General features: G+C 51.3%; 1 protein-coding gene across 12 annotated transcripts in view; it reads right to left on the bottom strand.

The window, feature by feature from the left end:
* Nucleotides 1-12,937, bottom strand: part of TTLL1 (TTL family tubulin polyglutamylase complex subunit L1) — a 48,306-nt gene that overhangs the window by 32,834 nt on the left and 2,535 nt on the right. For 4 of the 12 annotated variants that reach the window (XM_055252559.2, XM_063622987.1, XM_063622981.1 and 1 more), the window contains 2 exons: nt 5,626-5,710; nt 1,050-1,166 (listed from right to left, as the gene is read on the bottom strand). In XM_055252559.2, the coding sequence (XP_055108534.1) occupies nt 1,050-1,162 (113 nt within the window). In that variant the 5' untranslated portion in view covers nt 1,163-1,166; nt 5,626-5,710. Of the gene's footprint in view, nt 1-1,049; nt 1,167-5,625; nt 5,711-5,819; nt 6,764-10,605; nt 10,714-12,138; nt 12,171-12,937 lie in introns of those variants that run through there. The other 8 variants (XM_055252561.2, XM_063622986.1, XM_063622984.1 and 5 more) reach the window with 5 other exon arrangements.

Raw genomic sequence — 12,937 nt, 5'->3', positions numbered from 1 at the left:
ATATATATATAAAGGAGCCAAGGCTATTACACTGTTTAGCTTTTCCCTTCTTTATCTCATTCCATTTTTTGCTGTTGTTGAGAATAGCTCCGAAGGCTGGGTACAGTGGCTCAAGCCTGTAATCCCAACACTTTGGGAGGCTGAAGCGGGAAGATCACTTGAGTCCAGGAGTTTGAGACCAGCCTGGGCAACATGGGGAGACTCTGTCTCTGAAATAAATAAATAAATGAATGAATGAATGAATGAATGAATGAATAAATAAATAAATAAATACCAGCTTTATTACCAAAAAAAAAAAAAAAGAATAACTCCAAACTGCTTCTTATTTATGGCCGGACATGGTGGCTCATGCCTGTAATCCCAGCACTTGGGAGGCCGAGATGGGAAGATCCCTTGAGACCAGGAGTTCAAGACCAGCCTGGGCAACATAGCAAGACGCTGCCTCTATAAAGAAAAAAATGCGGCCAGGCGCCGTGGCTTACGTCTGTAATCCCAGCACTTTGGGAGGCCGAGGCGGGTGAATCACAAAGTCAGGAGTTCAAGACCAGCCTGGCCAACATGGTGAAACCCCGCCTCTACTAAAAATACAAAAAAATTAGCCAGGTGTGGTGGCGCCTGTAATCCCAGGTACTTGGGAGCCTGAGGCAGGAGAATCGCTTGAACCCAGGAGGCGGAGATTGCAGTGAGCTGAGATCGCACCATTGCACTCCAGCCTGGGTGACAGAGCAAGACTCTGTCCTGTCCTCTGGCCCAGCTATAACGCATGCTCACTGGAAGGGGAGGGCTGAGGCTCTTGTTTCTCACCCAAACTCCCCACAGGGTTGCTGCGCTGAAACATCACAGACTTCATACTCCAGGCTGAACACGGTGACGTGGGAACACACCACAACACACACTCTCACAAAGAACCTTAAGGAAAAATGTGTGCCGGGAGACGGCACAATGACAGGAGACACTGGCTCTGAGGCCACTCTCTGCAAGGCACTAGAATCAGTAAAACCGATACGTAAGCCTCAGAGAAACAACCCAGCCCTGCTGTGTACGCTTACCAGTAAAAATTCCAGTCCTCGTTTTCTGTCACTTGGACCCATCCTCTCTTTTCAAAGTTATTGATCAGCACTGACTTCTCGATATCAGTGACCCATTTTACTTTTCCTGCCATAATCCTGGAAGAGATCAAAATATTAGAGCTACGAAACTTCAACAGCTCACTTCCCTTTAAACCCAAGGAATCCTCTAAACAGCATGACTACCCCAAACTCGATCTTACCCCGGCAATGGTTCTCAACCAGGGACGATTCCATCTCCCAGGGGACACCTGGCGACGTCTAGAGAGTCTGGTTGTCACGACCGGGGGATGCCTCTGGCATCGGGCATGTGCAGGCCAGGGATGCCGCTCAACATCCGACTGCACACATGACCCCTCACAACCAATTATCCAGCCCCAAACGTCAACTGTACCAAGGCTGAGAAACCCTGGTCTGGTGGGAGATACAGGCAGCTACCAAGTCACCACCCGGGAGTGTTCAATTGCAAGTGTGCCAGGAGCCACAAAGGAGGGGCATATGGGGCTCTGAAAGCCAGAGACAGGGCAGCTGGGGAGGGCCACCCTGAGAAGGGGACCCTCGGGCCGATTTCCGATGGGTGAGTGGTGATCGGCATGCCTGTCCCACATCCCTCCAAGCACTGCCTGTCTCCCTACTTCAAGTCCTACCCTCTGTAACTGTGGACTGACCAAAAGTGTTTATATGGACTGGACGTGGTGGCTTACGCCTGTAATCCTAGCACTTTGGGAGGCTGAGGCAGGCGGATGGCCTGAGGTCGGGAGTTCAAGACCAGCGTGGCCAACGTGGTGAAACCCCATCTCTACTAAAAATACAAAAATTAGCCTGTTGTGTGGTACACACCCATAATCCCAACTACTCAAGAGGTTGAGGCAGGAGAATCGCTTGAACCCGGGAGGCAGAGGTTGCAGTGAGCTGAGATCAGGCTACTGCCCTCCAGTCTGGGTGACAGAGAGAGACTCCATCTCAAAAAATAAAAATAGGCCGGGTGCGGTGGCTCACGCCCGTAATCCCAACACTTTGGGATGCTGAGGCGGGCAGATCACGAGGTCAGGAGATCGAGACCATCCTGGCTAACACGGTGAAACCCTATCTCTACTAGAAATACAAAAAATTAGCCGGGCATGGTGGCGGGTGCCTATAGTCCCAGCTACTCGGGAGGCTGAGGCAGGAGAATCACTTGAACCTGGGAGGTGGAGGTTGCAGTGGGCAGAGATTGCGCCACTGCACTCCAGCTTGGGCGATAGAGCGAGACTGCAACTCAAAATAATAATAATAATGAATAAAATAAAAATAAAATAATTTTTTTAAAAAGTGTTTATCTGGGCCAGGCACAGTGGCTCACGCCTGTAATCCCAGCACTTTGGGAGGCTGAGGCAGGTGGATCACGAGGTCAGGAGATCGAGACCGTCGTGGCTAACACAGGGAAACCCCATCTCTATTAAAAATACAAAAAATTAGCCGGGTGCAGTGGCGGGTAGTCCCAGCTACTCGGGAGGCTGAGGCAGGAGAATGGCGTGAACCCGGGAGGTGGAGCTTGCAATAGGCTGAGATCGCGCCACTGCACTCCAGCCTGGGCGACAGAGTGAGACTCCACTTCAAAAAAAAAAAAATTGTTTATCTGACCACATCACTCCCATTTAATAACCTCCATGACTCCCCAGGGTACTTAAACACACAGACCCCTGGCCCTCACCTGCTTCTCCAGGTCCACCTCACACCACCTTCTCCTTTACCCTCTGTTCTGCCATGCTGGCCTTCTCCGCCCATTCTCTCTCCTGCCGCAGGCCTTGCACACACTGGGCCCCTCCGCCTGCGGCATGCTGCCCTCGCTCTCTGCCTGGCAAAGCCGCCTCCCGCTCATCTGCCAGCATAAACCAATGTCGCTTGCTCCACAAAGCCTCCCTGACCCTCCAAACCAGGTGCTGGACCCCTTGGCACCCCTGGAGCTCTGTATCGAGCACCTGCAGTCCCTGCTGGGGGCCAGGGAGCTGGCTTGCTTTCTTCTTCACTGCTATGTGCCCAGGGCCCAGCTCCGTGCCTGGCACGTGAGGGATGCTCAGTTCAGACGGAGAAACTGGCTGCAGTTCCAGGCCTGTCAGTGCCACTGTGGGACTCAGAGCTATCATAGTTACAAGAGGACTCTGGACCTCGGTTTGCTCTGAAAAGTCTGGTTTGCAAACTGCTCAGGCAGCCCAAGATTCAAGGTCCCAACCCAGCTCCGACCAGGAAGGGTACAGGAGGCTGCCTCCCCACCCTGGCGACCCCCACACCACAGGCACCTGGCCTGTACGATTCACATGTAATTAAGACGATCTTCTGGCCAGGCATGGTGGCTGACGCCTGTAATCCCAGCACTTTGAGAGGCTGAGGCAGGCGGATCGCTTGAGCCCAAGAGTTTGAGACCAGCCTGGGCAACATGGCAAAACCCCATCTCTACAAAAAAATACAAAAATTAGTTGCATGTGGTGGCATGCACCAATAGTCCCAGCTACTTGGGAGGCTGAGGCAGAAGGATCACTTGAATCTGGGAGGTCAAGCTGCTGTGAGCCAGGATGACGCCACTGCACTCCAACCTGGGGGACAGAGTGAGACCCTGTCTTAAAAAAAAAAAAAAAAAAAAATAAAGCACTCAAGAGACATTCACTATCATCATCATTATCCCCACTTCACCAATGAAGAAGCTGAGGCGCAATAATTAAGAGCCTGTGTCAGAACCATACTCAGCTGGGTGCAGTGACTCATGTCTACAATCCTAGCACTTTGGGAGGCTGAGGCGGGCAGATCACCTGAAGTCAGGAGTTCAAGACCAGCCTGGCCAACATGGCGAAACCCCGTCTCTACTAAAAATACAAAAACTAGCTGGGCGTGGTGGCATGTGCCTGTAATCCCAGCTACTCAGGAGGCTGAGGCAGGAGAATCGCTTGAACCCGAGAGGCGGAGGTCATAGTGAGCCAAGATCGCACCATTGCACTCTAGCCTGGGCGACACAGCAAGACTCTGTCAGAAAGGAAAAGAAAAAAGAAAAGGAAGGAAAAGAAAAAAAAAGAGAAGAGAAGAGAAGAGAATAAAAAGAACCAGACTCAAGGGAGTCCTGGTGCCCTGATTCAAAGCCAGTGTGATACTACTCTAAAGTGCCGCCTCTTTCCATACAGCCCATCACTTCCCTCGTGAACCTGGCCTTTGGCAGGATGATGACAACACCCAGGTCACAGGGTCAATGAGCAATAAACAGAACCGCTCTCTGCAAGCTACAAGGTGCTGTATAAAGGACTGCTGTTAGGTGATCCGACATGGTGCATGTGGAACCTCAGCAGTCACGCCAAGATGACAGTAAAAGCACAGGAGCCGCACCCCAGAGCATGAGCCCATCCTCCACCCCTCACACCTACAGACATGGGGACCATGGGACCTGCACCCCAGAGCATGAGCCCATCCCACACCCCTCACACCCACAGACATGGGGACCATGGGACCTGCACCCCAGAGCATGAGCCCATCCCACACCCCTCATACCTGCAGACACAGGGGCCACAGGAGCCGCACCCCAGAGCGCAAGCCCATCCCACACCCCCACACCCGCAGACACGGTGGCCACAGGAGCTACACCCCAGAACGCGAGCCGATCCCACATCCCTCACACTCACAGACACAGGGGTCATGGGAGCCGCACCCCAGAGCGTGAGCCGATCCCACACCCCTCACACCCGCAGACATGGGGGCCACGGGAGCCGCACCCCAGAGTGTGAGCCCATCCCACACCCTTCACACCCGCAGACACGGGGGCCACGGGAGCCGCACCCCAGAGTGTGAGCCCATCCCACACCCTTCACACCCGCAGACATGGGGGCCACGGGAGCCGCACCCCAGAGTGTGAGCCCATCCCACACCCTTCACACCCGCAGACACGGGGGCCACGGGAGCCGCACCCCAGAGTGTGAGCCCATCCCACACCCTTCACACCCACAGACACGGGGGCCACGGGAGCCGCACCCCAGAGTGTGAGCCCATCCCATACCCTTCACACCCGCAGACACGGGGGCCACGGGAGCCGCACCCCAGAGTGTGAGCCCATCCCACACCCTTCACACCCGCAGACACGGGGGCCACGCCAATGGCTCAGGGGACTTTTCATTTTCACTATGGGATTTCAGCCTCCACAGCTGTGATTTCCTGATGAATCCTGCTTGCAGCCTGGGGACCCCCCCAACCACCGCCATCCAGGCTGCATGGTTCACACATTGTACTTAAAGCAAGCATCTTAGTGGGTGACCTCACACCAGCCACTGACATCTACCTGGAGGTGACAGAAGAGTAGTGACTGGAGACCAGGAAGGCTGTGTGTGATTCTCACACAGTGCTTCCCCAGGCCTCAACGCTTCCAGGTGTGAGACCCCAAACCCAGCGAGGCAGACGGGCCAAACATCCTCATCCACATTTCACTAAGCAAGTGGGGCAGGTGCTTTAGCCAGACCATCAGGTGTCCCTCCCAGGCCCCTGTGCTCTCTCTCCCACTGTGTGGACAAATGGTCCCTAAGGGGCCATCTCAGGCTGTACCTACCATAGGCACTGATGGAGCACCACTGGCAACGCCCACGCTCACCTCGGTCTCGCTGACGTCACTGATGCCGGCCCCTCCTTCTTCCCTAAAAGTTAACACACAGATGAAATGTACATCACACACATTAAGAAGACACTCTTTAACCATTTTTTGTTTGTTTTTGTTTTTTTGAGACAAGTTCTCACTCTGCTCACCCAGGCTGAAGTGCAGTGGTATGATCTCGGCTCCCTGCAATCTCCGCCTCCCGGGTTCAAGTGATTCTCCTGCCTGAGCCTCCTGAGCAGCTGCGACTACAAGCGAGTGCCACCACACCCGGCTAATTTTTGTATTTTTTGTAGAGACAGGGTTTCCCCACGTTGGCCAGGCTGGTCTCAAACTCCCAGGCTCTAGCGATCTGCCCACCTCAGCCTCCCAAAGTGCTGGATTTATAGGCGTGAGCCATCGCGCCTGGCCTCTTTAACCATTTTAAGAATACTATAACAAAACCGTAACTAGCCAGCATATTCAGTGGCTGGCATCTTTTTTAACAAATGTACACCAAAAGATGCTCTTAAGAGTCTTTCCATTACAGTAAGAATTTCTGAACTGTATTACTTGCTGGCTCTAGCTGGCCTTCTCAAGCTGCCACACCACCCTTCATGGCACACACCCCTTGCTCCAGCTGAGCTCAGCCCCTTCCCACACCTGCCCGACCCTTTCCTCCCGCCTGCAAGCCTGTGTGCACCCTGTGCCCCACCTGGAATGGCCCCTCTGCACTGCCTCTTCTCCAACTCCTACCAGTCATGCAAAGTACAGTTCAAAGGCCACTCCCTCCACAGACAGCCATTCTCAGCCTTAGCTGGATGGAGCTAAGCTGCCCTCCCCAGACCCTCTGTCTCCTCTCCTACCATCCTTGTCGGCACTCAGAACTGCCTACCTTGCATTTCAGCCCTTTAAGTATATTCCTTCTATAAACACAGGAGGGTGGGACTCTGAGTCACCTGTTCCCACTTTTGCATGACTTTTTTTTTCTTTTTTTTTTTTTAGACAAAGTCTTGCTCTGTTGCCTACGCTGGAGTGCAGTGGCACATCTTGGCTCACTACAACCTCTGCCTCCTGGGTTCATGCAATTCTTTTTTTTTTTTTTTTTTTTTTTTTTTGTGAGACAGAGTCTCACTCTGTCGCCCAGGCTGGAGCGATCTTGGCTCACTGCAATCTCTGCCTCCTGGGCTCAAGCAATTCTTCTGCCTCAGCCTCCCAAGTAGCTGGGATTACAGGCGCCCATCACCACGCCTGGTTAATTTTTGTATTTTTAGTAGAGACGGGGTTTCACCTTGTTGGCCAGGCTGGTCTCAAACTCCTGACCTCAGGTGATCCATCTGCTTCGGCCTCTCAAAGTGCTGGGATGACAAGCATGAGCCACTGTGCCTGGCTACACAGGATCTTTCCAGGCTGTGGTGTGGGCATGTGCATCAAAGCCCACCGTCCATCCTGCCTGACCTGAACATCTCTAGCACAAGCCCAGGCACAGGCAAGGCCCACAGTAAATATTCAGTGCATAAGGGAGGGAGTGGGTAAACCCTCCAGGTGAGTCCCTTGAACCTGACTCTGCTTTTGACAGTCGCTCCCACAGAGATGTGTTACGGGTTAAGCAGTTTCCCCACAAATTTATGGGGAAGTCCTAACTTGTCTGAAACAAGTACATGCAGCAGAAAGAGCTTTGCTCCAAAGCTCCCCACACACCCCTTCCATTTATTTTATTTATTTTTTTTAGTTTTTTGAGACAGAGTCTTGCTCAGTCACCCAGGCTGGAGTGCAATGGCGCGATCTCAGCTCACTGCAACCTCTGCCTCCTGGGTTCAAGCATTCTCTGCCTCAGCCTCCCAAGTAGCTGGGACTACAGGTACCTGCCACCACACCCAGCTAATTTTTGTATTTTTAGTAGAGATGGGGGTTTCACCATGTTGGACAGGTTGGTCTTGAACTCCTGACCTCATGATCCACCCGCTTCGGCCTCCCAAAGTGCTGGGATTATAGGCGTGAGCCACCACACCTGGCCTATATTTTTTTTTTTTTTTTTTTTTGAGTCAGAGTCTTGCTCTGTCACTCAGGCTGGAGTGCAGTGGCACCATCTTGGCTCACTGCAACCTCCGCCTCCTGGGTTCAAGCGATTCTCCTGCCTCAGCCTCCCAAGTGGCTGGGATTACAGGTACGTGCCCCCACGCCTGGCTAGGTTTTGTATTTTTAGTACAGACAGGTTTTCAACATGTTTACCAGGCTAGTCTCAAACTCCTGACCTCAAGTGATCCATCCCCTTCTGCCTCCCAAAGTGCTGAGATTACAGGTGTGAGCCACCGCACCTGGACCCCTTCCATTTTTTTTTTTAAACAACACAGATAATTGATTACATCACATTAATAATATCTACAAAGGCTCCAGAGCTGGTAATTTCTGGGCTTGATATCATCACCAATAGCTTGAGTTCTTCCCATTTTCCATTTTCCCATCCTCAGAAAATTGGCTCTGTCCTCAGTCAAGCCCAGTCAAGACAGCTACATTTCCAGGAGAGGAAAAGCCTGTTTCCTTTTCAGAGTTTCTTTTTATGTGAGAAAATCTTTTGGAAAAAAAATAAAGGCCAGACAGGGCGTGTGGCGTAGTGGCTCATGCCTGTAATCCCAGCACTTTGGAAGGCTGAGGTGGGTGGATCACCTAAGGTCAGGAGTTCAAGACCAGCCTGACCAACATGGTGAAATACCATCTCTACTAAAAGTACAAAAATTAGCCGGGCATGGTGGCACGCGCCTGTGATCCCAGCTACTCGGGAGGCTGAGGCAGGAGAATTGCTTGAACCCAGGAGGCGGAGTTTGCAGTGGGCCAAGATTGTACCACTGCACTCCAGCCTGGGCAACAGGATGAGACTCCATATCAAAAATAATAAAAAATAGGCTGCACGCAGTGGCTCACGCCTGTAATCCCAGCATTTTGAGAGGCCAAGGTGGGTGGATCACCTGAGGTCAGGAGTTTGAGACCAGCCTGGCCAACATGGCAAAACCCCGTCTCTAATAAAAATACAAAAATTAGCTGGGCATGGTGGTGGGCGCCTGTAATCCCAGCTACTTGGGAGGCTAAGGCAGGAGAATAGCTTGAACCCAGGAGGCAGAGGTTGCAATGAGCGGAGATCATGCCATTGCACTCCAGCCTGGGTGACAAGAACAAAACTCCGTCTCAAAAACAGTAATAATAATAATACTAACAAAGACCAACAATACTCCTTTTTAAAAATACATATATAGGCTGGGCGCAGCGGCTCACGCCTGTAATCCTAGCACTCTGGGAGGCCGAGGCAGGCGGATCACGAGGTCAGGAGATCGAGATCATCCTGGCTAACATGGTGAAAACTCTTCTCTACTAAAAATCTACAAAAAATTAGCTGGACATGGTGGCGGGCGCCTGTAGTCCCAGCTACTCAGGAGGCTGAGGCAGGAGAATGGCATGAACCTGGGAGGCAGAGCTTGCAGTGAGCCAAGATTGCACCACTGCAGTCCAGCCTGGGCGACAGAGTGAGACTCCGTCTCAGACAAACAAACAAAAAACATATATAGCTCTCTCACTGGCCAAAATTGTATCACCCACCAATTCCTAAAACAAACATAGGCTGGCCAAGTGGCATGGCTTACACCTGTAATCCCAGCACTCTGGAAGGCCAAGATGGGCGGATCACCTTAGGTCACGAGTTTGAGGCCAGCTGGACCAACAGAAACCCCGTCTCTACTAAAAATACAAAATTAGCTGGGTGTGGTGGTGCATGCCTGTAATCCCAGCTACTCGGGAGGCTGAGGCATGAGAACTGCTTGAACCCAGGAGGCGGAGACAGCAGTGAGCCAGGATCACACCATTGCACTGCAGCCTGGGCAACAAGAGCAAACTCCATCTCAAAAACAACCACCACCACCACCACCACAACAACAAAAACCCACTGGCAAGGGAATGAGTGTATCAAACTGGCTTAGGCTAATTAGGATTTATTCCTGAGTTGGGGATATGACCACCTTCCCTGAGCAAAATTCTTGATTTAATTAACCAAGAAAAAAATGAAAAAAGGGTATGTGTCAGCTACAAGCGTCTTGACAGATCAACTGAGGCAACTGAGATTTAACAAGTTGAGACTCTCACAGCAGTTTGGTTAATTTCCTTGACATTATTTACTAATGCTTACCAAATTGCAACTTTGTGTCATACTTTCTACTAACCATTTTACCTAACAATATCATGGCATTAAAATAAACTAGGCCGGGCGCGGTGGCTCAAGCCTGTAATCCCAGCACTTTGGGAGGCCGAGGCGGGAGGATCACGAGGTCAGGAGATCGAGACCATCCTGGCTAACACAGTGAAACCCCATCTCTACTAAAAATACAAAAAATTAGCCGGACGTGTTGGCGGGCGCCTGTAGTCCCAGCTACTCGGGAGGCTGAGGCAGGAGAATGGCATGAACCCGGGAGGCGGAGCTTGCAGTGAGCCGAGATCGCGCCATTGCACTCCTGCCTGGGAGACAGAGCAAGACTCCGTCTCAAAAAAAAAAAATAAAAAAAATTAAAAAAAATAAACTAAATCCTTATTCTCATCAAAAGGGATGCCAAGGAAGACAGAAACAGAGTTCCTATCTTCTGAAAAAACTCTAAACATATTTTTTTTCTTTTTTGAGATGGAGTCTAGCTCTGCTGCCCAGGCTAGAGTGCAGTGGCGCAATCTTGGCTCACTGCAACCTCCACCTCCCTGGTTCAAGCAATTCTTCTGCCTCAGCCTCCTGAGTAGCTGGGATTACAGGCACCCGCCACAATGCCCAGCTAATTTTGTATTTTTAGTAGAGGTAAAGTTTCACCATGTTGTCCAGGCTGGTCTTGAACTCCTAACCTCAGCCTGCCAAAGTGTTGGGATTACAGGTGGCTCGAGCTACTGTGCCCAGCTGACATCTTTTTCTTTCTTTCTTTGCAGGCTCCCCACCTGCTTTTTCTAGGTTTCAACCACAAGCTTCCAATCTCTTATCATCAGGTGGTTAGGTTGGAGTAATTCTAGCCAGGACCCCGGCTGGGCACTGGAGCTCAACCATGCCTGCACAGAGTAAGGAATGACATATTTATATCATCATTAAGGACAAAAGCTACCACCGTTTTTTTTTTTTTTTGAGACAGAGTCTCGCTGTTGCCCAGGCTGGAGTGCAGTGGCGCGATCTCGGTTCACTGCAGGCTCCGCCCCCAGGGTTCACACCATCCTCTTGCCTCAGCCTCCCAAGTAGCTGGGACTACAGGCGCCCACCACCTTGCCCGGCTAATTTTTTGTATTTTTAGTAGAGACAAGATTTCACTGTGTTAGCCAGGATGGTCTCGATCTCCTGACCTCGTGCTGGGATTACAGGCGTGAGCCACCACGCCTGGCCTTTTTTTTTTTTGAGTCTGCATCTAGCTCTGTCACCCAGGCTGGAGTGCAGTGGCGTGATTTCGGCTCACTGCAAACTCCGCCTCCCAGGTTCAAGCGATTCTCCTGCCTCAGCCTCCCAAGTAGCTGGGACTACAGGCGCCTGCCACCATGCCCGGCTAATTTTTTGTATTTTTAATAGAGACGAGGTTTCACTGTGTCAGCCAAGATGGTCTCTATCTCTTGGCCTCATGATCCGCCTGCCTCGGCCTCCCAAAGTGCTGGGATTACAGGTGTGAGCCACTGCGCCTGGCAAAAGCTACCACTTATTAAGCTCTAGCATGTGTCAGGCACTGGGTGGGGTAGTTTATGAATATTCTTCTCCACTGTGTATATTATCGTCTAATGTGATGCCCAAAGGCAGATGGTGTGGTTTGTCTGTATCCCAATCTCACCTTGAGTTGTAACAATGCCCATGAGTCAAGGGCAGGGCAAGGTGGAGATAAACGAATCATGGGAGTGGTTCCCCTGTACTTTTCTCGTGGTAGTGAATAAATCCTGTGAGATCTGATGGTTTTATAAATGCGAGTTCCCCTGCACAAGCTCTCTTGCCTGCCACCATGTATAATGTGCCTTTGCTCTTCCTTCACCTTCCGCCATGATTGTGACTGTGAGTCAATTAAACCTCTTCCTTTTATTAATTACCCAGTTTTGGGTATGTCTTCATTAGCAGCAGCATGAGAACAGACTAATACAGCAGGAATTCTCCCCATTTTACAGATGAGGAAAATGGGGGCCAGAGAATAAAAAGAGGAAAGAGTGCAGCCTGTGGACAGCCTACACGCTTCCCTCCCACACCAGATGGCAACTGTTGTTTCGTATGTGCCTCCCACATCAGATAGCAACCTCCTGTGGGGCAGCACAGTGGGCTGCCTCAGGAGTGGGCTGACTCGTGTCTGTTCTCATGTCGGGCACGCAGCCAGCCAGGCCTGGTGTGGGGCTCCAAAATCGTGTGTAGACAAGTGATCCACCGGGCCACGCCCCACAGTGTGGAAGAATGGGTGATTCCTTCCCAACCCTGAGCAATACTAAGCCGTTTTCCTTAGAAAAGTAAATAAATACCTGGTATCAGATTGTTTTATTGTTGCTTCCTCCTAAAACAGAAAACGGAAGTGGGGTTAAGGGTACCGAGTAATGTGTTATTATCTCTCCTGGTTCACATGAATTGATGCATCTGAATTTTATGCCACTGTCTAAACTGAGCATCATAAAAACCTAACCAGGAAAAACAGAGAGTGACAAATTGACCTTTTATGTTGAATGCAACTTAAAATTGGAGTTGGGGCTGTCACCACCTGAGGTGCATCAACCACAGAAAGCCATCCTGAAACCAGACAGCTGCTGGTTATTTTCAGAAGACAACCTGGGGCTCGCTCCTGGGGCAACCGGGTAGGGTCGTCATGAGCTCGAAGGGAAGGTTTCCCACGAACACCCTGGGTATCAGGGCCATTGACAGTCTAACTTCTCATCCATCCACACAGCCCTGACAGCCACTCAGTGCCAGGCCTGTAACAGAGAGACATTAAACTGAGAGCCCAGATGGGGGCGGGGAGCGCAGGAGACACATTTAACAAGCTGTAAGGCCTGCCTGCAGCAAAGGGCTTCAACAACACGTCACACTTCAACTGTGGCCGGGGAAGGAAGGGATGGTTAATTTGATCCAGCAGCAAATCAGGTCAGCTCCACTCCAGAAGATTCCAAATCCATCCTCAACTCCCATAATGGCCCCTCTCTCCTGGGCAACTGCAGCAGGCCCCACTGTCCCATGCTACTCTCCTCACTCCACGACAACCCATTTCCCACCCAGCAGCGGACCAATGTGTGACACACACAACACTAACCAAGTCACCCTGCTCACTAC

Source organism: Symphalangus syndactylus, chromosome 18 (assembly GCF_028878055.3).
Source record: "Symphalangus syndactylus isolate Jambi chromosome 18, NHGRI_mSymSyn1-v2.1_pri, whole genome shotgun sequence".
NCBI lineage: Eukaryota > Metazoa > Chordata > Mammalia > Primates > Hylobatidae > Symphalangus > Symphalangus syndactylus.
This window is presented reverse-complemented; position numbering and strand designations above follow the sequence as displayed.